At 40.3% G+C, this 27,654-nt stretch overlaps 1 protein-coding gene across 2 annotated transcripts in view; it reads right to left on the bottom strand.

The window, feature by feature from the left end:
* The window catches only part of myo16 (myosin XVI), a 66,953-nt gene that overhangs the window by 19,446 nt on the left and 19,853 nt on the right, over positions 1-27,654 (bottom strand). For both annotated transcript variants that reach the window (XM_072444639.1, XM_072444641.1), the window contains exons 6-27: positions 25,986-26,110; positions 25,771-25,896; positions 23,112-23,187; positions 21,134-21,284; positions 20,894-21,044; positions 20,710-20,820; positions 18,996-19,061; positions 17,933-18,060; positions 16,332-16,437; positions 15,780-15,897; positions 15,208-15,355; positions 14,102-14,219; positions 12,771-12,888; positions 11,356-11,427; positions 10,735-10,876; positions 10,185-10,257; positions 6,055-6,207; positions 5,334-5,534; positions 5,085-5,160; positions 3,931-4,127; positions 3,458-3,538; positions 2,276-2,481 (exon numbers count right to left, since the gene is read on the bottom strand). In XM_072444639.1, the coding sequence (XP_072300740.1) occupies positions 2,276-2,481; positions 3,458-3,538; positions 3,931-4,127; positions 5,085-5,160; positions 5,334-5,534; positions 6,055-6,207; positions 10,185-10,257; positions 10,735-10,876; positions 11,356-11,427; positions 12,771-12,888; positions 14,102-14,219; positions 15,208-15,355; positions 15,780-15,897; positions 16,332-16,437; positions 17,933-18,060; positions 18,996-19,061; positions 20,710-20,820; positions 20,894-21,044; positions 21,134-21,284; positions 23,112-23,187; positions 25,771-25,896; positions 25,986-26,110 (2,743 nt within the window). The remainder of the gene's footprint in view (positions 1-2,275; positions 2,482-3,457; positions 3,539-3,930; positions 4,128-5,084; positions 5,161-5,333; positions 5,535-6,054; positions 6,208-10,184; positions 10,258-10,734; positions 10,877-11,355; positions 11,428-12,770; positions 12,889-14,101; positions 14,220-15,207; positions 15,356-15,779; positions 15,898-16,331; positions 16,438-17,932; positions 18,061-18,995; positions 19,062-20,709; positions 20,821-20,893; positions 21,045-21,133; positions 21,285-23,111; positions 23,188-25,770; positions 25,897-25,985; positions 26,111-27,654) is intronic.

Raw genomic sequence — 27,654 nt, 5'->3', positions numbered from 1 at the left:
GTCAAAGCAAGATTTGAACATTGTCAGAGTAGAGGCCATTTTTAGAAAAACTGTTCCTGATTTTAGCTGCATAAATCTAAAACGCAGATTCCCCATGTTTAGTCCTGACTCTGGGCTTGCTTCTCTTTCTGTGGCCAAAGACGATTATTTCAGTCTTGTCTGAGTTCAGCTGGAGAAAGTTGTTTTGCATCTACACACTGATCTGATGCAGTGACAGAGTGAATCCACTGGTCCATATTCACCTGCCGATAGTGAAACATAGATCTGAGTGTTGTCTGCATAATAGTGATAATGTGTTAATACGCAGCGAAAACGTGTCCCAACGGTCAGGCCATGTGGTCTGTGCCCTGACATTCATTTCTCCATATCTGAAGGTTTCAATTGGCATTGGCCACTAATAGAAATAAAAAATACTATTTGGCCATTATTTGGCACCAATATTTTTTGGGCAGTGCCCCAGTCTTTGTGCCCATGTGTCATTCCAAGTTTGTCTTTTTGAACAGACAAATGAGTAAAAATTTAAATACAAGAGCAACTAGAATGCGTCTTGCTTACACTTGAATGCAGCTAATTATTTCATACCCCAGATATTTTTAGATCACATACATAAACATGGATGCATATGTAACATTTCAATTCCATCAAATGGAAATCCAGGCCTTTTAATGTATGAGGTTCTGAAATGTGTGGGAGACAACCACTCTGTGACTGAAAAGACAACGTAAAAGTCATGTGAAATATAGTAAGAGTTGATTAAAAAGGTCTGTCGTTAGCTCTACTGAGTGATAGCAGGCCAAAGCAGTGGTTAAGGTTTCCTGTGTGGCAATCAGCTGTCTCTTGTGATGCTATGTTATCTACTGGCCACACACATCGCTAACAAAGAGATTAACCCACGCCTCCTACACAACTCTGACTCTGTAATGCTCACACACACTGAGAGACAGGGCCACAAATGTTGGCTCAAACCTTACCAGGAATCTCCATTACAACTTTGACAATACGCTGCCTGGGTCTAGCAGAAATATCCATCAAAGACAAGATGGACTGCATTCTATTTTGAAATCACATAAGAGTTTAATATATCTGCTGAGATTCGCTTCCCTTTGTTGTAGGTTAATCCTGGTCGTTCATACTATGCTGTTGTGAAAGGTTGGGAGATATCTCCAAGATATGGCTACACTTCACAATTTTAGTTTTTTGTGTGTGCGCATGGACATATATGATCACATGTGTGGCTCAAAAACATGGAGGTGTGGTGGAGACGTTTACAACGGTCTAGTGGAAACTTTTGGGGGTCATGTGACAAGCCTCGTCTTCCCTTATCATCTGCCAGGAATGTTCGCTTTAATCCCTTTATCCTCAAAAGGAAAGAGACAGAGAGGAGGGGGGGACAAGAAAATCTAAATCTCATAGAGCGTAAGCAAGCTAATATATATAATATCAAGTACACTATTCTAAGAGAAGTATTGTTGTAAATGTACTTTTGTGGGAGGACTATAAACATGTGTTCACCTTCTACCTGACCTTTCAATCCATCCTCTATCTATATCTGGATGTATATGTCTCCAACCTGTATTAAACCTTGTTATTAGCCTGCCTTTTCACTCTTTTATAAATAAAGTTTTTCTGTTTGCAAAAAATTATGATGAATGATCTAACTGAGGTAAATGTTAATAACGGTTTCATGTTTTTTTGGCCAATGTTGATGTTCTTGTGAATATAAATGCAAGAGAGAGAGACAAATGGGCAAGAAAGAAAGAAAAATCTTGTCAAACGCATGATGATGGATTTAACATCTTTAATACCATCTTTTTAAAAACAAAGAAAGACAAGCCAACAAAAAATTTGAAGAAAAAAATTACCAGACAGGACAGAGACCCAACACATATTACAATGGTTAATATGTCCATTCGTTTGACAAGATAAATGTGTTTCATCATCTGCAATGGATTCCCATCATAGACAAAAAGGTCATTTTGTGCTTCTGACAAAAAAGGGTTGCTGTGACTTGCTGATTCTGCCACGCGTGCAAGTAAAATGGGTGCCGCACTGTAATTTAAGCCGAAAATTATGTTGCAAATGCACATTAATATTCTGTCAAACTTTCACCGAACTTCAAATGTAATTTATGTACATGACGTGAACCATAGTGACGTATAGAGCCATTGCAGTATATCATGAAACATCTAAGAGATAATGTCAGATCAAATGTACTGAATAAAAGGTGAATAATACGTGTAGCAATTTGTCTTAGTTCACACACTGTGGAACTCACCTGCTAAGGAAGCCCAGGAAGGACATACGTACAGGATAACCGTAGCGGATCATGTGCACCATCTCCAGCACCCCGATGTACTGCAGCTGGGCGGACACATGGAGGCTGTCAAAGGTGTCCGGCTGACCGCTGGCATTGGGGCGGACACACTCCACAAAATGAGGCGTACAAGACTGCAGCTTACTGATCAGCTCCGACAGGGAATTCTAGAAGGAAACATTCAAGAGGAAATATTCAAGTTTAATGTTTTCTGACATTAGGGCCTACTCTGTCTGTAACAACACATTCAAATATATTGTTTTAATCTATTGAAATTGAGATGGTTTGGTTGTTTTTTTAACAATAGCAGTACAAGTAGGTTGGGCTTTCTCTGTGTTATAATTGCAGTTTTTACATTATGGTGAATTGTGAGTTGGTGGATGTTATTTTGAAGGTATACACATTTTTAAAGTTGATCGTTTATAAGAAAAAGGGCAAAAAGAGCTGAGTTATGTTGTAAATGTTCAAATAAGGATATCAGATCCGATGCTTAAACCTCAAAGATATGTTTTATCACAGTGATTGACATATGAATATTGTTAGCTGGATGTTCGCACAGCCCCAGGCATTGTAACCTATGAAAGTTAAAGAGAATATTGTGGTATGTCAAACTCTAAAGTACATAGTGTGTTGCTAAGTTCTCAGACGGTGCCTCCAAGGTCACTCAGACCGCCATGCATGTAAACACTTGTATGTGTGTTCCAGCTGACGTCAAAGTGCACTCCACACACCCTCCAGTACAATGGTCGACACCTTCGTCAAGCGTCTGAGCGTCACTGCAGCGCTCACTGCAGGGTCTTGCCTCCAAACAGGCGCATGGCACACATTGGCTATTGTTCATTGTCCATTCATTCATGTAGTGGGCCTAGTCCGGCGCCATTCTTCAGCCTCCTACAGTGCCAGAGGAAATTGTCGACCACAAACCCATAACTGATTGTGCAACACACAGCACTCATTCAGTCTGAAGGTACAGGGCAAGTAAACCACAGTACATCCTTCATGCGTCATCAGCAACTGGCCAAATGCTCTTTGAGAAGTTGGTTTTAGAGCAACAAAATGCATTATTTTCTTCACTTATCTTTACTTAGGTACATTTCTTTAATGATCATGAGAAGTATTTCAATGCAGTGTTTACAGTCATACCCTCATCTGGACGGCCACTGTGATGGGACCACAGCGCTCAAGCCTCTGGAGTATTGAGCTTGAACCCTTCTTCTTTAGAATCTGAAATGACAGAAAAAGAAATCTGGACAACTGTGTTTGTACCACATTGTTTGAACTACACACTCGGTATATTGGATTCTACAAGACTATTTTTGCCCATGCACCACAGCAATATTACCTAATGTTCCTCTATAAGAATGGCGGGACAGAGGTGAGAGGGGGCTTATGAAAGCCTTTGCACTTGACGGCTAATAAGCCACAAAGACGTCAGGCAAGACCACCCGAGGTTACACAAGCAGCCACTCTCCACAGTCTGACAAGCCCACTAGAGTAACCTGCTTTGACAGCACATCTACAAGAGACTGTGCACTTATTTTTAATGATAATTTTGCTGTTTTGTGTATTGCTGTATTCTATATTTACTTAAAATGTTTTCTTCTGTTTGAGCATACCTTGCTAAGATCATGATAGCGCCGTGGCTGTTGGGGGACACTACGGGCGGACACTACAAGAGCCGAGGGCATTTTGTGCAGCAGAAGGGCAGCCCTGGAGCCCCTCAGGGCCACATGCCCCTGTGCGGCTGGGACCAGTGAGCCAGTCTGCGTCAGCTTGGACTGGAAGAGCTGCTGTAGTAAGACACTCTCACTGGCTGCCGGGCACAAAGCACATAAACACGTATTGAGAGGGAGGACAAGAAGCAAAGGCATTGGTGGAAATGAGGGGCGTAGGAGAGAATGAAAACAGCTGTGGAAAATGGTGACATAAAGAAAAGTGCAGAGCAGTCCCAGAGGTCAGAGGAAGGTTTAAGATGGGCTCTTGGCTTAATTGTGCTGAATACATACACGCAAAGTAAGCATTCTTTGAGACAAAGGGGAGCAGTCCGTGCCTCTCAAAGACACGTGGATTCTTCCATAATAACAACAATGAACTCATTCAGAAAGCCATATGTGTGTCAATGTATGCATTTGGCTCCGCTCTCAACAGCATTGAGATGGGATGAAGATGGCTGTGCTATCCACTTAGCAAGAAAAACAAACTAGCTCTACTCAAAAGTAGCCAATTAGTCACAGATCAGAAATAATAGCCTATTTATATGTACAGCAATTACGACAAATCTCAAAATGTAGCGTTGTATAGATTTTTCTGTCGTCAATAGGATTTGAGTTGGAAAGCTAAATGGCAGTGGGATTAGAGCCATTAGAAGAACTGTGTTACGTAAGAGTGTATGAAGATGAAAGCCTGTGCAGCGATGAGGTTCGGAGGTGGAGGGACAACAGCCAAGTGAGTAAAGGGCTAGCGCTAGACGATTAGCCTCATCATGGAAATTATAGCAATTAAGCTGCTAGACGCAAGGCGAGCCTGGCAGCCGCACAACGACCGCCTGTGTCCTGTTGGCCACAACAGCCCACATCTGGCACCGTCTATAGACAATATACACACAGGCTGCTGTCTGCCTCATATGGATGAAACGTGCTCATAACGGCACGGGCAAAGCTGCACAAAGAGTGCTTTTGTGTGGCACAAGTTTAGACAAGAGGGGACCTTTGTGATGGAGTGTTTTGACAGGACTGTCTGCTCACATGTGTCTCATTCACTGGGTACTTACACTTCATCGTAAACAAGAGATTCTGAGGAAGAGAGTCCTTGTTTCTGGTTAAGGATCCAGTGAGGTCGTACGAAACCTACAACAACATATTTCACAACAACTACAGTTTTACAGTTGTATAATTTTGCATATAAAACAATCTAATAATCTCTAAACAATATGATTAGTTAACAATATTTGGAGTGTAAAACATAAAGTGATGATTTACTCCCAATAAAATCCCAATAAAACCTTGTCCTGCAGACTCACCTGTCCCGCGTAGTGTTTCACAGTGAAGGCGGGGCCCTGGTCTTTCGGGGGAGGGTTTCCATTGCCGTCTTTGGTAGTGAGAAAGAGCCCATGTGTCGGGTTTGAGTCCAGCTGGGCCGACAGCCTTTTGTACAGAGTTTGCTCTGCCGGCCGCAAGCTCTGACTCTCCTCATCTAACATAAACAGCAGTCCCTGAGGCTTCTGCAGAAAAGAAGAAGAGCAATAATAACAATACAGTGTACGGTAGCTTGTTTTTCTTTCAAATGTTTCTATGTTTGAGAAAAGATGAAGCCAAAATATACATTGTTTTACATTTTTATAAATTGCATTGTGTTTTTATTTTATTTGTTTTAATTGTGTTTTAAACACTGTAAAGCACTTTGAATTGCAGTTTGTATGAATTGTGCTTTATAAATAAATTTGATTTGATTTGATTTGAAAATGACAAAATGTGATATGACCTGTTAAGCAAATAAGGTTTAGAATATATATACTAAGGCAATTAATATAGGCACCATAATGAAGTTTTAATGAATTGTAAATCGTAAAATCAAGTTCTATCAGTAGCAGAAATAATCCCTGTTGAAACATTGAAAATTGAAAAGCTCCAAACAGACAGCGCCTCTTCAGTGCTGCTGGTCTGACCCACAATTCCCGGGAGCCATTAGTGTAAAACTGGACAATAGGGTCAAAGAAGACATTAGGCTGTGACCCAGAGTACCTGCAGAAAGAAGTCGAGGACCACGGGCTGATTGCCAGGGGAGAAGGGTGTTTCCGTGGCGATGCCCTCCTGCTGACACTCGGCCTGCTCCTGCTGGAATAGCACCTCAGAGACGTACTGCCTCAGACGCTCATTGGTCATGTTCACACAAAGCTGGAACACACAACAATAAAACAATTAACATGGAGGAAACACACAGTGGAAATTGTGTTAAGAGTACAAACAAGTAAACACATACACCACATGAATGCTAAAAAGACAGTCAAGGGTATAGAATAATAAAGTACATGGCGGTAGTGGGACGGTGCCTCTGTACCTGGTGGTACTTTTGAACTTTCCCTCACCCACAGTCCCAGTCCCAGAAAGACTGAGCCAAATGTTTGTTTGTTTGTCTTTTTTGAGGTTTGGAGCCAGGGCAACATTGTCACTTGTCACAATGATGCAGGGAGTCCGTGCTGAATACGAGCTGAAACAACACACTGCAGAGCTTAGTGGCAGGTGGGATTAAACTTTCTTTGAACCCCTCATCCTTACCAACTGGAGAGGGGCATCGCGCCATTTAAATAATTCACTTCGCTACATGATGTGTAGCTTAAACACATACAGTAAGTATCTGTGTATAATCACATAAAGAGACACAGTTCTATTAATTTGTATGTAATCTAACATGAAAAGTAAACAATGGTTGAACATAATACATCTGTAGATCTGTAGATTATTCTTATTTCTCTGGGACATGCTGTGCTAGTGTACTGGGCACCAATCACAGCACACGCAGTTTCAAAACGCATAATAACCTCTATGTTTTTGATGTCAGACAAGTCTTTTCGATCTGTCTGTTGGTTGTCTTGAAGTGGCTCTGGTCCATTGTGTGCTCCCAGCAGGTGGTTGATTGAGTTAGCTCATTAGCAGAGTGCTGAGCAGGTACAACACACTGGTGACAAACACATCTCTAATTAACGGACATTAATGACCACCATCTCAGTGAAGATGGTGAAGTCTGCCTGTTTGTGTGTCAGAACATGTCAGAAAGAGCCTTTGTTTGTTATTGCAATTATTATTCAGCCACACGCGCACTAATGTCTAATATGTGTAATGGATGCAAAAGACCACTGTGATTAATGAGGAATGAAAGGTTTGTTACAGTTACAGTCAAATGATCAAAGTTTATACTTTTATAGTTTGTATTAAATTAAGACGAGAACAAGTTTCTCGTTTTAACAACTTTATTTTCTCATTGTAACAACTTTGTTTTCTTTTTTTTGTAAATATTTTTTTTATTGAAAGAATAAACACAGACCAATCAAAACATGTGTGTAAATAAAGATACAGTCCAATAACATTGTCAAAAAAGAAAAAAAAGAGAAAGAAGAAGAAAAATAAATAAATAGATAAAAAGTAAAAGAGAAAAAAAAAAGAAAGAAAAGAAAGTGCGATGTGGGCGGAACCAGAGAAAATACAAAGTGTGTATTGTTTGAGATTACCGTTTTTAGAATAATGCATCCAAATGAAAGTAAAATACAAGGTTAGAGCACACCTGATCCATAATGGGAGTCCCATTTTGTCCAGTTTATGTCAAATTGTAACAACTTTGTTTTCAAGCTCATGATAAGTAAATTTTCACATTATAACAAGTTAAGTTTATAATTTTAACAAGAAAATATTTCACTCATATCCACTGTTGAAAACGAGTATGATCTGTTTGCAATCTGAAAATCTGAAAACGCCCTTTTCATTTGGCTTATGTTTAGTGACACACACTTGTGGGCATAGGCTACTGTAATAAGCTCCAGGCCTATTTTTCAGACGCTGTACCAATGCGCCTTGAAACAGGAGCCATGAGCCACACTTCCTCTGGAGCACAGTTTGACTCTCCAAGATGTCCTAGTTCTCATTTCCATGCACGCTCCTGAGTGACATTGACAACAGGCGTGGCTATCTCTATCGCTCTCTCACTCTACTATATATATCGTATTTTCCGGACTATAAGTTGCACCTTTTTTCATAGTTTTGGCCGGGGTGCGACTTATATCTATACTTGTACTTATACTCCGGAGCGACTTATATGTGATATTATTTGTTATTTTCACACTTGCAACCGCATTTCATACTCCAGTGCAACTTATGTATGTTTTTTTCTTCTCTATTATGCATTTTTTGGCTGGTGCGATTTATACTCCGGTGCGACTTATAGTCTGGAAAATACAGTATGTGTATTTTAAACATTTTTATATATATATTTTTGCAGCCCTCTGAATTTATCATGACACGACACATTAACACATGTCATTAATATAAGACCTAATTTATTTAATTTAATTTAATCTATATTCTGCTTTGTACCAGCTAATACAATTCCATTAACACTCTTTCATAGCTTTATCATGCAACATTTAACAATAATAAAATGTCTTTTTACCTTCCTGTTCTGGCATTTGCTCCTAACCTTTCTGTGACAGTAAAAGGTCATGCAAAGTGTCACATCCACTCAGATTAAAGCACAAGCACAGGTAGACTCGGGCCACGCACTGATCTTTGTTCCACACGCTGGCAGTGCGACCAAAGTCAAACATACTCAAGCCCAAAAAAAAGGTGCAGTGTTTCCACAGGGAGAGTGTGTAAACTGGGAGTAGCAGCATGAGCACTCAGCGTCATGAGAACGATGAATGGCCTGATTTACCCCCAACAACCCACACACGCACGCACACACGCACACACGCACACACGCACACACGCACACACGCACACACGCACACACGCACGCACACACGCACACACGCACACACGCACGCACACACGCACACACACACACACACACACACACACACACACACACACACACACACACACACACACACACAGTGATATACAGACTAGTGGGCCTGATCCCTGCTGCTCTTACATTAGAAGAGTCTATTAAGAGTGCATGCTTGATGAGTACATGACAGAATTATAGTCTGGAACAGGTGAGCTGCAACGAGCTACACACTACTCTATAAAAAGGATGCAATGCAAGCATTTTGTAAGACGGTTTTATGTGAAAATGGAAATAAAAGTAGATGGGGCCGGTACCATAACATAAGCAGAAAAATCTGATAAATCCTTAAATAATAATGTAGTATTTTTTGGCCCGTAGGCTTTATTAGACAGGACAGTGCAGGTGTCTGGGGAAGGACATTGTCGTGAGCAAACCCACAACGCTGAGACCTGCTACACATGGCAGGCATATGTGCTATCCACTCGGCCATGAGCGGCAGGACATGTCAGTTCTTAACAATATGTACACTTTGTCTTATGATGTGTCACACTTGCACAATCACCACATGAAAATTGGGTACTAAACCATGAGCAGGACCAGAATGGGACGAAGCCAAATGTACATTATTACTCAAACTGGACTAACACATGCTTAAAGGCGCGATATTATGTAACCTTTCTCTGGTAGAAGGTTTCTCCATGGAGATGTACCACAGTATGTCATTAATGTTATCTACCTTCATGGAGAAAAGCAAGTGATGCCAGAAGGCCAAGTTACAGGGCAGATCTGTGGCGAGGCGACTCCATTCTCCATAAGAATACATGAGTTTCAAGGACTTTTAGACACGTGTCATTAAATATATGCAAGATTGTTCTGTTTAATATCATACTATGAAATATATCACACCCAACTAGTCAATAACATGGACACAAGCAGCCTCCACTGGAAAAGTTACTGAGTGCAGTTTTAATTGGTATGGTACAATTTGGATCCTTTTTGTCTTTGGTAATGTAGTTAAAATAGAGTTGTCTTTCCAAAAACTTTTCACAAGAATACTTCACATATAGGTTTTATGCTACACAGTTCACAAAAGCGTGACCCTAGAGTCGGGGACACGAGCACGAGCAATAGGTTTAGAGCAGCCCGTTTCTCTCTCTGTGATCTCTCACAGAGGCCGTTATTGTGTCAGGCCTGAGTTTATCTGAGGACAAGTGAACGCCACTCCCACCACAGACCTCGCCTCATTCATTACAAATAAACATGGAAATAATTCTACAAAAATCCCAACAATCTGATTTAGATTAGCAGGAATGCCACGACATGGACTCTTTTATTAGGAGTGAAGGAGTAGGGAGTGAAAGGAGTGCCCTACCTCCTCGAAGCCATTTCGCTGAAGATCTTCAAAACCGATAATGTCCAAAATGCTGACTTCAAGAGCAGGATTACTATGAGCAAAAGGAAAAGACATTAAGTTTGAGTCTTTACAAGCTTGTGATGCGTAGTTTATATAAAATATGTAGGGAGTGTCATTGGTTTCTGAGTAAACACGTGAAGCACACGCACATTCCTGAGGTTATCTGACTGGGAGTGATAAGAGTCATCAAGGATCCTATGGCCTTGTTGGCGTTAAGGGCCTCCCTATAAACCTTGGCAGGGTCCTCCATCTCGTGGATGTTGTTCTGTTTTTCCATTTCAGTGTTCAATGCACATGCCTATTGGGTCATGTCACACAATGTAAACTATTGCAAGGCTCTGCACTAAAATATGCCCCAGAATTAGCTGTCACACCCCAAGGTGTGAATACTTATGTGTGGTGATTGTGGTGACAGATATCATTTAGAGACAGTGTGTTTGAATTTGAACAATTGAAGGATCTAAGTTTACACAGAATCATCAGAACAGTGTAAGAGGATGGTACATACTCAGTGCTGTCCTCAGGGCCCTGCATGTAGTCGTTGATACAGTTGACCAGATAACTGAAGAGGCGTCCATACATGGCCTTGGCCAGTTGGTCTCTGTACTGCTCTGACATTTCAACTGTGTGACACCGAGTGATTACATCACCTAGAACCAACAGGAATATAACAAAGCTTTTTTTATTATGACAAATTAGCGTCTATAAGGCAGGTTGAAATAAATATGAACATTGACAAAATATTAAATAAAAAACAATGGTGTTGTTTTCATGTTGCTTGTGGTTTACACACTACATTATGTGCTTCATATGCAAATATCTTTGTGAATGTTGAAAGATGTTCCAATTACCTTGTAATAAACTGCCAATAGACTGTAAACAACCTTTCACAATGAGACAGATCATGTTGTAATGCTCTAGTTCAAAGGGGACCTAGATTCAAAGCAGGTTAGGGTTTTCTACAATAGCTAATAATATACTAATACTATAATAACCTAGTAGTATCATCTTCATTTCATTGTCAGATAATGAATAGTGATGGAAAGCATTTCATAGCAAACAAATCAAAACAAGTGTTATGAGTGGGTGGCACCCATGGCCTTGTTACAACATGGCCACGGGAACATACCTTTGAAGTACTGAACATCAGAGGTGAGGGCTGTACTCAAGTCACTGGAGCACACCTGCAGCATTCCAGCAACTGCCACAACAACAGGTACAGTTATTACCCAAACCAAAAAGTACATTCTGAAATAAAGAACACTCTATGACCAATTTATTACTCATACTTTCCCAGCTCTTCCTAATAAACCAGGTGTTAGTGTGACTTCTGTGTCACGGACTTGTCTACTTCAAAGTCTACTTCAAAGTCGTTCAGAGGTGGTGTTTAGCAAACCAAGGTAGCGAAAAACACAGTTAACACATTTCTTTTCTGTTGAGGGGACGTGTAGGGCTAAAATACTACTTCAATGTGACTTCAATGTGATTCCATGATGCGCACATTATAGTGGATAAGCTGTTGTGACTGGGTTCAATGTTTTGGCGGACATCATTATTTCACTCTATGTCATATTGACGCTTGTTTATCAAATTGACCACTTGACAGCCCTTTCAGAAAAACAGGTTAAGCTCCTGTACACATTGTTAAAAATGGATTGATTGAAGATGGTGACTCATGGCTCCCTTTCTGAGCAGAACGCTGCACACAAACAGGTGACAGAGGCCCAGAAAAGCACTGCTGACATCACCAGCCGTGACACGGCTCTGACAATGACCATCGCTTTCCCATTCAGCCGCTGATGTCATTTGTTTACTGCCTTCCAAAGGTCAGAGGTCAGAGGGAGCACATGTAGCAAGTTGCATAATGAAGGCGAGAGAGAAAGAGAGCGAGAGAGAGAAAATTACATTGAGGGTAACGGCTGGGAAAGAGCGTGTTCCCCTCAGTGAGCTCCCGTCACCATGGTTACGTTTTCTGGGAAATATGGCTCGGTGACCAGGTGACTGTCTGGACTGAGATGTGGGCTGGCCAACTGCCCAGTCTACAGTGGAATAACAATAACAGATACAGAGGAGGCACAGTGAACCTCCGTACAACCAGACACTATTTAAACGTGTCTCTGGCTTTTGAAAACGATAACTACGTCTAAAATAATCAAAGGGTATTTTAGTCCGCACAATGACAGCAATGCAACGTTACTTTCCAATTTGAACTGTAGCGAGCAGCTGTTGAACGCCCACAATCTAATTTTAGTCATAGGCTTGTCAGTAACAGAAAAATTCTAACATTTACTGTCAATATTGGTTAAAAATACAAGGTGAATATGACAATGTGCCTTGATTCTTGTAAATTGATTGATTAGTAGTTAATTTATACTAAATTAACTACTACTAATACTACTCCTCTAAACATGAAACACACAATGCATTAAAATGTGGTTAAATGAAAGAAGAAGATGCAATATCCAGGGTGAGTCTAACGATCACAAGCCCCGTGACCAGAGCACATCAGAGGACAGAGGAGCTAATGGTGACAGCAACACTGACCCCTGTCCAGCAGCTGCAGGTCCGAAGGGAGCACTGTATCAGCGTCTGTCACAGCGCTGAAGTGCAGGTCCCCAATGTGCAGCACGGCAGACAGCAGCGAGAACACGGACTCCAGCTCCTGAGCACATGACCACGACACAACAGTTTGAATTTAAACAAACGATCATAAAGACAACATGCTAAAATAATAAATCAAATCAAGTTCTGCAAGGCTCTGTGATGGCCTCTGTTCAATTCCTGGCTTTCCATTCTTCACCCAAACTGCCATGCGCACAGGTCCAAAAAAAGTCATTATCAAATGTAAAGACTTTGTACATTAACAACATATTGTGTAACATGTTTTTACATTACACTTGCACACACATCATATCAAATCTGAAGTGCCAATACGCCCTTAACTCTGCTTTTAAACTATACTTTAATGAAATGAAAAGCTTTAAGCAAACATTTTTTCTACAATGATAACACACCTCAGCACTTTCATTCACATAATTCTCCTTACTTATCCGTCTCTTCCTTCCTGTGCCCTTGAGCAGAGGACGCCTAATGGAGTACCCTATTACACACGGCTCTGAGGGGGAGGTTCCTGGTGCGTGTGCTGGTGTGTGCGTCCCTGTGTTTGTGTGAATATGCACTTTCTCCAGGAGTGATGCTGAAGCTGATATCTGAGAGATAAACACTTGCAATAGTCTCTGTCTGACACCATCTACAGTCAGAGCTCTACCGGGCTGTGGGAATAGCGGGAAAAAGGAAACTCGGTGATAGGGGTGTTAATGAAGATTGACCTCTGGGTCTGGGCTGTGAGTCTGCTGCTGATGAGAGCTTAGACACAAACCAATGGGTGGTCTATCACTTACACTCCTCTAACATCTACACTCTTGTTCATCACTGGACTGTTAGAGGACACTAGAGCCCTCTGATCAAACCTTTATCCCTGTGTGCTTTTGCCACAGCTGGCTCCCCACATCGACTGTTGGATTAAAAGGTGAGATGATGGTCATTTACTGCTGACAGATGCCTACTGGTTATCTAAGAATAGAAAGTGATAATGGGCTGGGAACACAGCTGATGAAGTACAGGACATGCTGTGCCATTGTACACTACAGACACACAGCGTGTGGAGTGTCACCCTCAGGAAGTTAGAAGAGTCTTTACATTCATATTCAAATCATGTAATAGCAAGGTGAAGGTTAATACTGTATGAGCTACAATTAATAAAAAATGAATGGACAATATTTGATATGCTCAGCTAGACAGTGATCTATTTAAAAAGAGATTTCAGATAATTATGACCAGCATTTAAGATCCATGCACTCTACACAGTATAGTACCTGCTTGTTGAGACCTAGTGTTCGTAGGGCTTGCTTTACAGCCGAAAGACGTTCTTTGCTTTGTGTTGAGGCTAAAGCAACTGGAGGGTTTTCCCCATGTACAAATCCACTAAGATACCTGCAATTAAATCAGAAATAGTACAAACATAAGCAAGTCGGATTCAAACATAAATCACACTTCCTAGTCAAATTATTAAAACTAAAATGTGTCTTCACTTGCAAAAAAGGCAATAAGAGCAATCACAATTTGAAGTTATAAACAGTATTATTTATAAACCTTCAAACATTGAAGTTCCATGATTTGGTCGAGCTCTACACACGAAAATCATGTTTAAGATAAATAACAATCTTCTGTCAAATTGATTACAGAACAGAGATAGCCAATATGAACTTAGAAGAACAGAGATGTTTAGAAAGAAATAGAATAAATACTATGAAATATTGTCTGTTAACGGGGGGAGATCTCTGAAAGAGTTGCACAGATGAACTTAAATCATGTCCCAATCTCTTTCACTTAAAATGTATAACTCTCTGTAGATGCATGAATTCTGTGTCTTAGTTTGTAACACTAATGTACTTTGCATCTGTTATAATACGGTTTCCTTTTGCTTTTTGTAATTGTTATTACAGTGAGGTATAAATGATAAGCTTCAGCCCGCACCTTTTCAGTCTTTCTACATGTTAAGTGTTAATGTCTTTGGAATAATGTCCTGTGACCAAAGTAAACCAATAAACTAACTAACAAAATGCTTTATTATAAGACATTATTTTAATTTATAATCCAGACGCACACACTGTGCAGCAATGAGGCAACATTCAAATGTAAAGTATATTATCACTAGACCAGACCATCAATATATGGTATAATGGTATAATCAGTACATATAGACTGTAGCCAAACCTAGATAGGAGCCTATTGTACACAGAGTTTGCACCACCTCGAGCCAATGGCAGATATGGTTGAACAATACCACTACAAGGACAGGATTTATTCAGAAACCAAACAGTGGGTGCAAATGTCAAGGAGCAAAAATAAGACTGGTATGTTAGAGACTACAATGAATAGCTGAAATCACAAAACATGGCCATATTTACACAAACTGTACCTGTGAGCCAGAACGTTATTGAGGTAAAGTGAACTCTTCTCCTCAGCTGAAAGGCCCTCAGCCATCAGATGGAAAATAGTGAAATTGTGTTGTTGAGGAGGCAGATGGACCAGACGAGACTTCTCCAGCATATAAAGAAGCACCCGCGCTGTGAACACATGAGCCCATTTCAAATACTCAGGAAACAGAACCTTTAATAGAACATAATATTGTTCCTATAACAGAAAACATCTAATCCAGGGTCTGTGATTAATGAACTGCTTTCAAAGAACTCAAACGTAGAGAAGGTGAAGTAAGAGGGGAACTATAAATGATCTTTTACTGTCCTCTGCTGGTTCAGTCATGTTCTGCATCGGTGTCTTCAGTTAAGGACATTTTGAAGGTGAAGTAAGGTGAGCAGAGGGAAACGATACATGATCTTTTACTTACTAACTTATGGGGTGTGTTTTTAATGTTTTGTTTAGCTGTGCATATGACAGAAAGGAGCACAAATACCATTTTACCATTTCAATACTGCTCATTTACTTTGGAAGAAACCAAAACTAAAGTGTAATATACTGACTAATGCATACCTCTGATTATTGTCCTACTCTTTTCACAGAATTGAATGTTTAAAAGCTTAATGAAGCGACTGGAGTTGTTGTTTTGCTGTGTTTTAGCGTGACCAAAAGCTTCCAGCACTGAGTTGACCTGAAAATAGATAATAGATAAGATTAATATTTCATGATGTACATTATACATACTGTTTTTCAACAGTATGTATAAATTCATACTGTCAGATTTTAAACCAAGAAAATAATTGTTTTTACATTTCTATCCACTAGAGGTCAGTGTGTGTATATGTTTTACTATAAAACTCCTCTGAGGAATGCAGAGCAGGCTGACCTAGATATTGACTCATATTGATGACTTCATCAGAATATCATAGCGCTTACATTCACTGCTTGAGAGGAGGAATACATCTATGGCCATAGTAGCGTGTACTGTATAAAGTATGAAGATGCCATTTTTACCACCTGCCATTCAACTCTTTCACATCCATTAAGCCGTCTACGCCACACCCAGTGCCAAAGTCAACTTCTCACTTGAATGCTTCACTGGAAAGACTTTTAGCTCAGACTTACATGTTTCATCCGTGAGTCCAGTGCAAAAGCCTTGGCGCTGGAGCGAGAGCTCAGGTGTCTCACAATGTGCTTACAAACTTCTGTCTTCCCAGATCCGCTTTCTCCACTGCATTGTCAGAGCGATAAAGAGAAATTAATACTTTTTTAATCTTAAAACTGAGTCTCAACAAAGTATTTACACAAAAAAAGTGTTTATCACCTATGTCAGGAGATGATAAACACTATTCTAGCTATTCTAATGCACATATCTACAAATACAAATCTAAACCAGCAGTTTTGACATTAGGGTTATTTGACCCCAGGAGCCTGTTTTACATTCATCACAGGGTCGGTATTAATCAGACATATGGTGCCTCTGTACCAGCTAATTCACATGCACATCCCTATACACTGACCAGGGACTTGTGTACTTACAGCAAACAGATGGCTTGAGAAGGTCACAGCTTTTAGTAATAGCCGCAGTGAGAGGCGCTGCTTGTCCTGTGTATGTGCTGCTAACAGCTCCACAGAGTCAAAGGCCTCAGCTTTCAGGGAATCTCAAGGGCCTTTTGCAGTAATTCTTGATACCAATTTCAAAACCAAGATGAGAATTAAATAATGCTCTTATTTACTCTATTTAACAATAGACTGACATTTTCAACATTGAATAATAGTACTTTGTGTCTGGTCTGCTAAGCTCAAGATCATTCTGTTCTGGAAAGGGCAAATATTGTTCTCTTTATGATTATTTTTATATTTGTTTGTATTGAGGGTATTATAGGGAGGCTGAGGTTGCTGATTGCTTAAGTGTGTGGTGTGTTGATGAGAAGAGCATTTGACAGGTTGGACTACTTTTTTCACTAGACATATTTTACATCATTTTATTTATATTTTGGTGACATAATTTTGATACTTGGTCATGGTGCTCATTTATTACATACTGTAAAATGATTTTGTGAAATGAATGTTTAAACTGCCACAAAAGAATTAAACTCAATTTCATGCATGTAACTCCATTCCTTTTTCACAAACTGTAACTTGACAGGTGAAAAACTATGACGAATGCATTATCTACTTCTGTAATATATCACCAAAATAAGCAATACTTAGAAAAACCTAAAACTTCTGTATGTATTAAATGTAGCTGTTGAGTAGTGCACTGTGAACAAGAGCGCACTAAGACATTGCACACTGTGTTGTTCCTGTATCTGGTCTGACCATGTGCATTGTTGTGTGTGATTGAGTTGGAGAACAGCCTGTGGTTGAGGCACATTAAGTTGCCAGATTGGTTACAACTCAGCATGAATGTCAGGAGAGCTGGAACGGGATTTAATTGCAAACAGGGAGCAGCTCTGTCAAAGAGAGGCACAAAGACCATGACGCTGCGACGCTCAAAGCAAAACCTCCATGTTTTTGTGGACCTAAACTGTCCCGTCTCTTGACCCTCTGGTGTCCTCAGGTGAAAGCAGCAGGTGGACAACAGAGGGGTGCGACCAAACCAGGTGGCTACTGCGTATTTCAATGTTACTACTGCGATAATAACTTGTTTTTGACCTTCTTTTGACCAACCCGAGGCGGTGTGTGCTTTCTGTGGAAGTGGAAATGGGAGAACAGTAGTGTACCTCAAGATAAAACACTGAGGACGCCTCTCCTGCAGCATCATGTGATACGCTCTCTCTGCCGAGGAGAAGATGTGCGGAGGTAAAGAGGAGCACAGGCGCCCCGTCGAGCTCCGATACAGCTGACTCACCTGAAAGAAAAAGATAAATAGTCAACAATCTGAATATAGAGTTAGAATAATGTTATCTTTTTAAATGCAGTGAGTTTTTCAGTAGTTTTGTTTAAGAAGACAAACAGAGACAGCTGAAAGTATATAATATTACTCACATTTGTTCATTTACAATATTGATCAGATATTTATTTCTTTAAAAGGCCATTTGCAGTATATTCATTCGAAACACTCACTTGGTCTAAACTTTGAAATTATATTAAGATAATGCAATATAGACACTGTGATATAAACCAATACCAACAAAAAAAAACAACTTTCTAAAAATACAAACCCAGACACCAGACACAAACAAGCAAATTATGAAAAAGTAATATGAACTCGTCTGCCTCGGTGCTTAGGGACGAGCCACAACATAATGGAACAATAATATCATGCCGAATTCCCGAGATGTCGTGTTACATACAGTATAGACAACCTTTTCATGGTTTGATCGTTCTGCTGTGATGCTGTATTTCCGAGATGCGGCCTGGCTGCAGACCACCAGATCAGAGGGGGTGTCAGACAGTTGGAAGATGCGCGTGTTGTGACATATGTCCGCATTATATTGGCTTCACTACACTCTCAGTTTGATATGGCGCCTGGAGTGATTCCAGCGCTGGGCGGGACAGTCACATGTGTCTGGCTTTGCTGTTCATGAATGAAAACTGTCACGTGTATCACACAATCGCATGTTCTAGATTTGTATGTGTTTATTAAGGGAATTGGAAGTGTTTTTTGTATTGTAGTAAATCTAACATAAATTTGTTTTGTTCAGAGCTGAAAAGCTATCCTTGGTTGAACTTGCACAGTCAGCTTTTTGCTTTGCATCGCTGTCAGGAAGATTATATTATTTATCGCAGTCCGCATTGAATCTCTAAAGCAACTGTTACATTACCATTTGATACAATACTTACCAAAGTGGAATAAATAGGCAATTCTTTATTCGGGTTCACCAGTAGAAGAATGTGTCCAATATATGTCTAGAATGAAACAAAAAAACATCTTTATAATGATGCTTTCTGCTGACTATGTATGAATGGATATGTAACAGCGTGATCGATTTGCCCCACTGTCACAATAACCTTTCCCAGTCAACACAACACACACATCCGTCTCTCCAGAGTTCATTTGTCCAGACTCAGTGATAAAAATAACACTCTCAATTTCCTTCTGAATTTCTAACCCTATATTTCAGCCTGAGTCCCAGAGGTAAACAGTTAACTCTCCCTACAATGAGATAACGCAGGCGTCGCTGATATTCACCAACATGCTCTGTCCTGAGGCTGTGGCTCAAGGTTAATGACTTACACCAACCAGGCCTTCAGGAAGTCCACAAAATGCACATAGTCCATTTGAATAATTTACATCTGTGAATTAGATAATGATAAATTAGGGGCTTGCCATGTTAGAAAAAGCACACAATTAGGTTTTACTATGTTGTAAAGTGTGATTACAATTAGGGCTGCACAATGTCACAATCACTCAAGTATCAATATGAAGCAATGAATCCTGCAACTAAATATATAGCAAATACACACCAATACCAAGGTCGTCCAACTGACAGAAATGTACTGTTTTTATAAATGTGAAATGTTGAAAAATGCAGATTTTCATTCCTTCTCTCATTGATTCTTATTTAATCCCAATTAGCCTTTTTTAATCTCAGTTTTGGATGATGTTTTTAAGTAGAAGACAAAACTAATCCTAACACAAATCCGCCAATTAAATCTGATTGGATCAATAGTTCAAGACTGGGGAAGCGCACATGTTTTAATGTGCAGTTAATCTGTGCGATATTCTGTACGTAATCAAATTTAGTATAGTGGCAGTACAATCAATATCATTTCTTTTCTGCTTTTTACTGGGGAAGTGGTCTTGCGTTTCTGGCATTCGGCTCTGAAAGAAGGGACAGCGCAACCATCAAAGCCCCCCGTCCCACTCCCCCCCGCTGAGAGCATATGGCCCATTCACAGCTTTTGGCCACTCCAAGTCCACTGTGTCCTTCAAACGCTTCACTCCCATTAATATCTATTGACAATCCTTCCATAAACCACCGCTAGCATTCCATAATCCTAGCCGGAAGAACTCTGGAATTGTCAGTTTCATTTCCATCTCTCCCATTATTATCCTGCATACCCTGCTGTGGCCCTCCCTTCTGCCTGTGGCCCTCCTGGTTTCCATAATAACACACTATTACCCACAGTCCTTCATTGATCTGACTCCAGCCGTTGCACGGGATATTCCCAACAGAGACAAAGAGGCAACGCTTTAAAGAAAAGATGGAAATTACAGAAATAGAATGGGCAAACCTGTTGGGAGATGAATGGATCTTACTATTGAGTATGGTTGTGGCAGTCGATCTCATTGCTATCGATTTGGCCTTTTTCACCAGTGGAATTACACGGCTGAGCGCCACGACATTCGCCAGAGCTAAATTGAAATATTAAGTTATGACCTCAAAACGACACGGTAACACTAGCGCGAGGAAAAAGAAGGTGCTTACTAAAGGGAAAAGGTTGAATATGATATGTGATGTTATCCAGGGAGCAGCGTGTCTACTTGTTCTAATAAATATTTGATGTTGTGCATGACTTTCTGAAATGTGAAACAAGGGCAGTAAAAGCGTACATAGATTTGGTCGTTCCCGAAGCGTTTCTGCATCTCGTAGAGGAGGCTGCTGTCGGTGAGCTCACTCAGCGACGCCAGGTCATCGTTCGGGGCCGGCGGCGTCAACTTGACCTGAAAAGACATTTGGAGAATACACGTGGGGTGAAGGGTTAAAAACAAACTCGCACGCGTTGTGTGTTTGCACCTGTTCAAGTTTGCTTGTTCCGGAGCTGAACGGACTGTCGAGACCATTGTCCTGAGAGGGCTGTCGGGTCATGCCTCCGCCGGCCTCCCGGAACATGGCACACTTCTCCAGGAAACTGTCCCGCTTAGAGATGGACACGCCAAAAGGATTCCTGTAAAAACGTTAGAGCAGAAGGTGTTTATACTTAAAAGATTGAAGATGACTGGTATATATACTCCAGTTAAGCGTGCCAACACTCACAAGTTCTTAACGGGGGTGTTGAGGTCCTGCTGGGCACTTTCACACTGTTGGTCAGTTGAGGGCAGAGGAGCTGATGGGTCTTTTAGTCTCTGTAACCAGTTTTCCTCTGCATTCAGCAACATTTCCGCTATGTGCTGAGCTGCAGCAATATCTGAACAAAACAGTGAAAGTACAGATACAAGTGTTCATGTAAAAGTAGCACATGTAAAAATCTACTTATGTAAATGTTTTGAAGTACCGATTTAAAATGTACGTCATAAGTAAGTAAAAGTAGTTCACAAATTAGTGATAAAGAGTTATACATTTCTTTATTTTTCTAATTTTCTGTATATATTTTGTTCACTCAGACTTAATTAAAAATCTTTAGGCAGGAAGTCACCATGAATGTGCTAATAATAATAATAACCCCTAAAACCATATGAAAACCTGCTCTCAAATGCAGTGAAGTGAAAGTAAAAAGTAACCACAGTGAAAATGTAAAATTATAGCTATCTGTACTTTACTTCTGTGCAGTACTTTTACATATGTACTTCATTACTATCCACCACTGAAAATACAAATCGATACATTATTAGATACACAATTGACTAAATTAATATATTTAAATCCAACAAAGGTAAAGAATCTATTAAAACGTAACAGTTTCCTCTTTTATTGAATAAAGTTTTTGTTAAAGTCTTAATACTATCTTTACAAGACACGATTTCACAAGTTTCACAGGTTTACAATAGTTCTTTGCCCTCCTCCTCCTTCAGCTCCTCGAGGACGCCTGAGCACCATTGCAGCATGTGAACGCCACGGTGGATCATCCATCGGTGCTTAAGATAAGAGCGGAGCGTGGGTTCCCCCCGTCCCCCGTCTGTAATGAGCTCTAACAGGGCACAGGGGAGAGCAATGGCTTCGACCCATCTTCTTACTTCAGCCTGACTGACATCTCCCTGGACTCCCGTCTCCGGCTCGGCGTCTCTGTCGTCATGTGGCTACTAACGGTGGCATCGGGGCGTTCCAGATGAAAAAAGGGGGTTGATTGTGTGGGTCTCAGAGGGCTTGTCTCACGTCCACTCTGGGCCGACACGCTCCGAGAGAGTATTGATTAACGCCCCAGTGAGATGCGATAAAGCCGTGAGATTGACTGGTGCGAGGCAGCGATGTTGTTTGAAGTCCACTGGTAGAGGTTACGAAGTAGAAGCAAAGCCAATGATATCCTCGCTCACATTAAGTGGTATTTAGAGGGCTCGTATTTCAAGTGTAGATCTAACGACTAAAGGTGGTTTTAAGTTTGGAAGTCCTTAGACAAATTGGGTAAAACATTATGACCATGAACTTGTGGATAACAGTGTCTTGTGGATGTAAAATATTAAGCAACAAGTGGACGTTTGTCAGCTCTTGATGCATTTGAAAAGGACAAAGGATTATAAATTAATAATAAGCCAGATAGAACAGTGCACTAGAGGTATTTTCAGAGGTCACAACTATCAGAAGCAGTCCACCAGCAATAATACAATAGGAAGGTGGTCATGCATATTTGGTGTATGTTTTAATAACTGCAATGCAAGGTTCCCATATTCTAAATATGCTTGAAAAAATGTTTATAAAATATTTTTGTCCGGAACAGGATCGTAATTGAAATTCTCCATGCAGTCATTTGAGTAATGACATGTTTTCTAAATACTTGCTTTTAATTACTCGCACCAGCCCCTTCACAATTAACACCCACATTTGGTCTTTCCAATCCTGATTAACGAGCCCTCTGTTTCTGATACATGTGCAGTGATGGCATCATGCTCATTAGCACCGCGGGATACTGTGTTTGTTTTCTATTATCGCACTCATCATCATTTTGCATATTAAGAGGCTCATCTTGATGAAGTCGAGATCCATTTCCTGGCGTCTTTGCATCATTAACTTCTGTTTGCCAAAATCTGTCAGCCTCTATTCCCCGCTCTCATTTTACCCTGAGAATACTAGAATGGGTTACCTGAGGGCTTGTCTTGGTTGCAGTTTAGACGTGTAGGGTCTGCTCTGTGTTTCAACAGCCGGTTAACGATGCTTGTCTGTAACATTGAAGGGAAACAAATCATTATACTCAACAGAATCTTTAGTGAAGTTATTTTCAACTTTGTCTAGGGGGAGAAAAACTACTTCTGAATTGTATAACAAAATCAGACACGTTGAGAACTACTGGTGGTGTGCATTTCATAGACAGTATATATATTCTACAGTGCACATGCAACAGTTACAGTATAGTTGATTATTTACTCATTTTTATAATATTAGTTTTCTTTGCACTTTTGCTCGACTATAATGTGACAGTATTCGACATAACAGCAGGGAAACACGACAGCCCCATTAAAGCCTGCGACTCCGCACACTGGGTCAAACAGTGTCACTTGGGCCAACAGCTGGGAGTGTACAGTATCTCAGTACAGTAACTCAGCTGCGCTCACACCCTATAAATACTGTACACGCGTCACTAACAGCAAACATCTGAACCCCTATAGTGAGCCGGGGGTGGACGAAAGGACCAAGAAAAGGTCGTCTGAACTCCGGGTCAGTACCGTATGCATCCGATGACCACGGGACAGGCAGGGGATAGGCAGGGGACAGGCAGGGGAGAGGTAGGGGACAGGCAGGGGAGAGGTAGGGGACAGGCAGGGGAGAGGTAGGGGACAGGCAGGGGAGAGGTAGGGGACAGGCAGGGGACAGGGAAGTCAAGAATGACAATAGGGCAAAAGCAGAATGTTTCTATTTCTTTGCAGGACGATTGTGGATGTGACTATTTTGATTCTCCTACCATCCATATGAATGAATAATTTTGGTAAATCTAAATTACCTAATTCATCTAAATTGTCCCCAATTGACAAAGGTTTTTGAGGTATCAATGCAAAACACACAAACTCAACGCACTGATCAGGAGTGTTGTTGCTGTGAGCTAAAGAGCTGACCACTTTACCATAATGCTGTACCAAATACTGTAAATAGTAGAAACTGAATGAATGAATGAATGTACTGAAAAGCCAGCATTCCCTTACTCTTTTGATATGAATTCACAGCCCATAAATTAATCCCATCCCAGTAGATTTGAACTGTATTTCCTCACCAAACCAAAATTATTCAAATCTTTTCTCCAGTGAAGGCAACTTGAAAAGCTCGGAGTCAAGCTGAGTGTGCAAAAAGCCAGGGTTGAACTTATCACAAGACAGGCAGAGGAAAGCTTAATTAGCTGCAGTAATGGGGTTGTACATCTTCTTAGAGGGTCAGTCTGTAGTACTAATGCCACGCTGCAAAAAGGTCTTTGGGTCCAGTGTAGCAGGCAGTTTTCTGATTGCAATTGGAGGTTTAATTCCCAAGAAAAAACTCTTATTAGCAGAATGTGTGGTTTCCTTGGCCGGTTAGGGACATGTTGAAATGCCCTGTGTTGCTCTTGTGACACTTGCAGATGGCTAAAACACTGATGTAACAGGAAGTGAGAGGGCCAGAGAGTAGTTACTATGCAGGAAGCAGAGGCCTGGCACCACTAAAAGGCTGATGGGGATTTAGCACTTCAAGAGGAACCTAATCGATTATCCAATCCTCTCCACTGCCACTCCTATGTCCGATGCACTTACATACTGCAGTAGATCGGCACATGCAAAGCAACAGCAAATGCCAAGTGCAACCGGCAAAGAAGCCAGATTATAAAATAAGGCGGTAGAAGGTTATGTTACTTATGTTACTCTTTACTGACTTAATCATGTGCAATACCGTCATTTTCATGTGCAATTACTGTCATACTCATATGCAATAATGTCATATTAATGTGCATATAACTGATGTAAATAAGAGTGTTTATTTCACCATTATTAGTAGTATTATTTTGTCTTATGCTAGCTATTTTTATTTCATTGTATTCCTTCCCTCCATTCCTTATTAAGATATGAGAGGTTCTGTCAATACAAGTTTTGTTTATAAGAGTTCTTCTATTAAGAGTGTTTTTTAAAACTTCCTATAAGTTATCTGTTATTTTCCTCTGTATCTACTTGCGTTGCAACATCGAAATTTCCCCATGTGTGGACAAATAAAGGCATATCTTATCTTCTTATCTTATCTTATACTTAGTATGTATAAACTTACAACCTATTTGTTATTTTTGAATCATCTGCTCAACTTCGAGTGTGGGTAAAATGTTGACTTTGCTGAAGAGAACAAACACTGCACAATATGTTTTATGTGTATATATAATATATAATAGTATGGCTGTGATCTGTAAATAACACATTGAACCAAAACGATATTTTCAAGTCAATATTTAACTTTCTTGCTTTAATAATTGTCCATAAATCTTTTCTTACTTCAGACCAACTTTAAATGTATTGTTTTTTCACCCTAAAGAGGCCTTTTAACTGCTGAGCTAATATATCCTGTGGCAAAGGCAAAGATGTTTCTTGCCAGCAGCTTGACTTCCTCTAATCAATACATTCATAAAGATCAGTTTTATCACAGTCTCTACAGAGTCTCTCAGGAGTGTTTTTTTTTTTAATCAATAAAGCTCTCAACATTTAACATTTTAATTCTAATGTTGAATCAATATATGTTGAAGATTCTGAATTAGTACACTATTTGATTACAGTTTTGAGGTGCTGTATTAGCTGCATTACCTGTCCATATTTAGCGGCTAAGTGGAGAGGGGTCCAACCATGATTGTCTACAGAGTGAGGGTCCACACCACTTTCCAACAGCACTGCCACCACGTCTCTGTAACCGCTGGCACACGCTATATGGAGCTGAAGAAAGATATTTTGATCAACAATGACCGGTGTACCTGATCAGTAAACTTAAATCAAGGTCAAATGAGATATTGTGGATGACGTACCAGAGTGACCCCCTCGTCATTGGACTGGCTGAGTCCTCCTCCTGTCCCAACGAGCTGCCTGACATCTGACAACATGGTGACAGCCCTCTGCATTTTCATAGTGTGCATAGATGACACGTCCACGCCTACAGAATATACAGTTACACACAGCAGAGTCATGTTAAAAGAACACTGAAGTACTGTGCATAAATAAGACAACAACATGTGAGATGGCATTCAAGAACTACAAGTCAAATACAAGAACTATAAGTCGTTTTGAGTTGCGTCTGTGTTTCTTTGTAGTGTAGTACTTAATCAAAATTTTGAAAATTTTTGAAGTATTCTATACAATGAGAGCTGAAACAAAATAAAGTATAAGATCAACTTAAGAACTGTGTGAATAATTTAAATCAATTTGTATACAGCGATCATGTTGAAGAAATGTCTTGACTCTGAATACAGATTGTCAGTCACAGCTTTAAGTAGTTATAGATCACAGAATAGTACTATAATAAAGTATAATAATACTTTTCATGATTCCTGAGTTTAAAGTCCAGCCTCAGACATGCAGTTTTCATGGGTTTCAGCTTCATGTTTAAAGACACCATTTCGAGCACTTTTGGCCACACATAAGATAAAGTATTTTGGTTTTGTAATTGTTGAACACTAGAGCAACACTTTTTCTAGTCTTTCATCACTCTGAAACCCTGGATACGATGTGATAAATACAGTTCCTCTAGAGAGGAAAGACATTTGACAGTAGCAAAGCCCCCAAACAGGGTTGGCCTAATTTCTCTGATGTAGAAACTCTCAGACAGACTGTCTTCTTCGTCCTGCTGCACCAATCTGATGGAGACAGTGAGCACTCCGCCAAGTTACTATAGCAACAGAAGGCTGGTATGTGTGCGTGACTTTGAGTGAAGATGCTCCGAACGTGAAAGGGTTAAAGGTGAAGCAAACTGGGACCACCACAGGGACTTCTTAGTGTGGTTCTGAGGGTGGTCTTGGCATGGATTTGTCATGTGATGAGGCCAACATGAGCCTAATTACAGAGATGAAAGAAACCCCTCCATCACAACCTGCTCTAGCTAAATCAACACTCACACATTTACTCTGTGTCTGTTCCACTGTTACCTTGACCACACATGTGTCCCACGTGTGTCTTTTCCAGCGGGAAGCTCTGCTGTGGCTAGAAGCATTATTAAGCCTCAAATCACTCAAATGTCCTATCAGAGTTTTTAGGGGGGAAAAACTGAAAAAAAAAACAGATGGTCCTCAAGCTCAGACACACTTTTTCAAATCCAAAAAGGACCATTCTGCAGTAGAAAGAAGCGAATGGTCGATAAATTCCCTCCTTGCTCTGATTCATTAGACAAAGCGACTCTTAAAAGCCTTTAAACGCTCAGACACTGGCATCGCTGAAACATTTTAAAGGAACATTTTGAACATTTTATCTTTTTTAAGTAAACATGAATACATTATTCTTTACTACTCTGATACATCACTGAACTCTGAATTTACCAAGGACATTGTCCTATCACAACCACAAACATATGGTCTTTTTTGTGAAAGAGCTACACAAAGTAGCACAGAATTGTGAAGTGTACATTTTATGTATGTATTACAGAAAAATAAACTAATGAAAAGAGCAAAGTGCAAAGGTATTCAAGCCCCCAGAGTCAATACTTTG

Source organism: Eucyclogobius newberryi, unplaced genomic scaffold (assembly GCF_026437365.1).
Source record: "Eucyclogobius newberryi isolate DKJ021-1_F unplaced genomic scaffold, fEucNew1.0.hap1 SCAF_14, whole genome shotgun sequence".
In the NCBI taxonomy this organism is placed as follows: domain Eukaryota; kingdom Metazoa; phylum Chordata; class Actinopteri; order Gobiiformes; family Gobiidae; genus Eucyclogobius; species Eucyclogobius newberryi.
The sequence above is the reverse complement of the archived record's forward strand: the minus strand, read 5'-3'. Positions and strand labels throughout refer to the sequence as shown.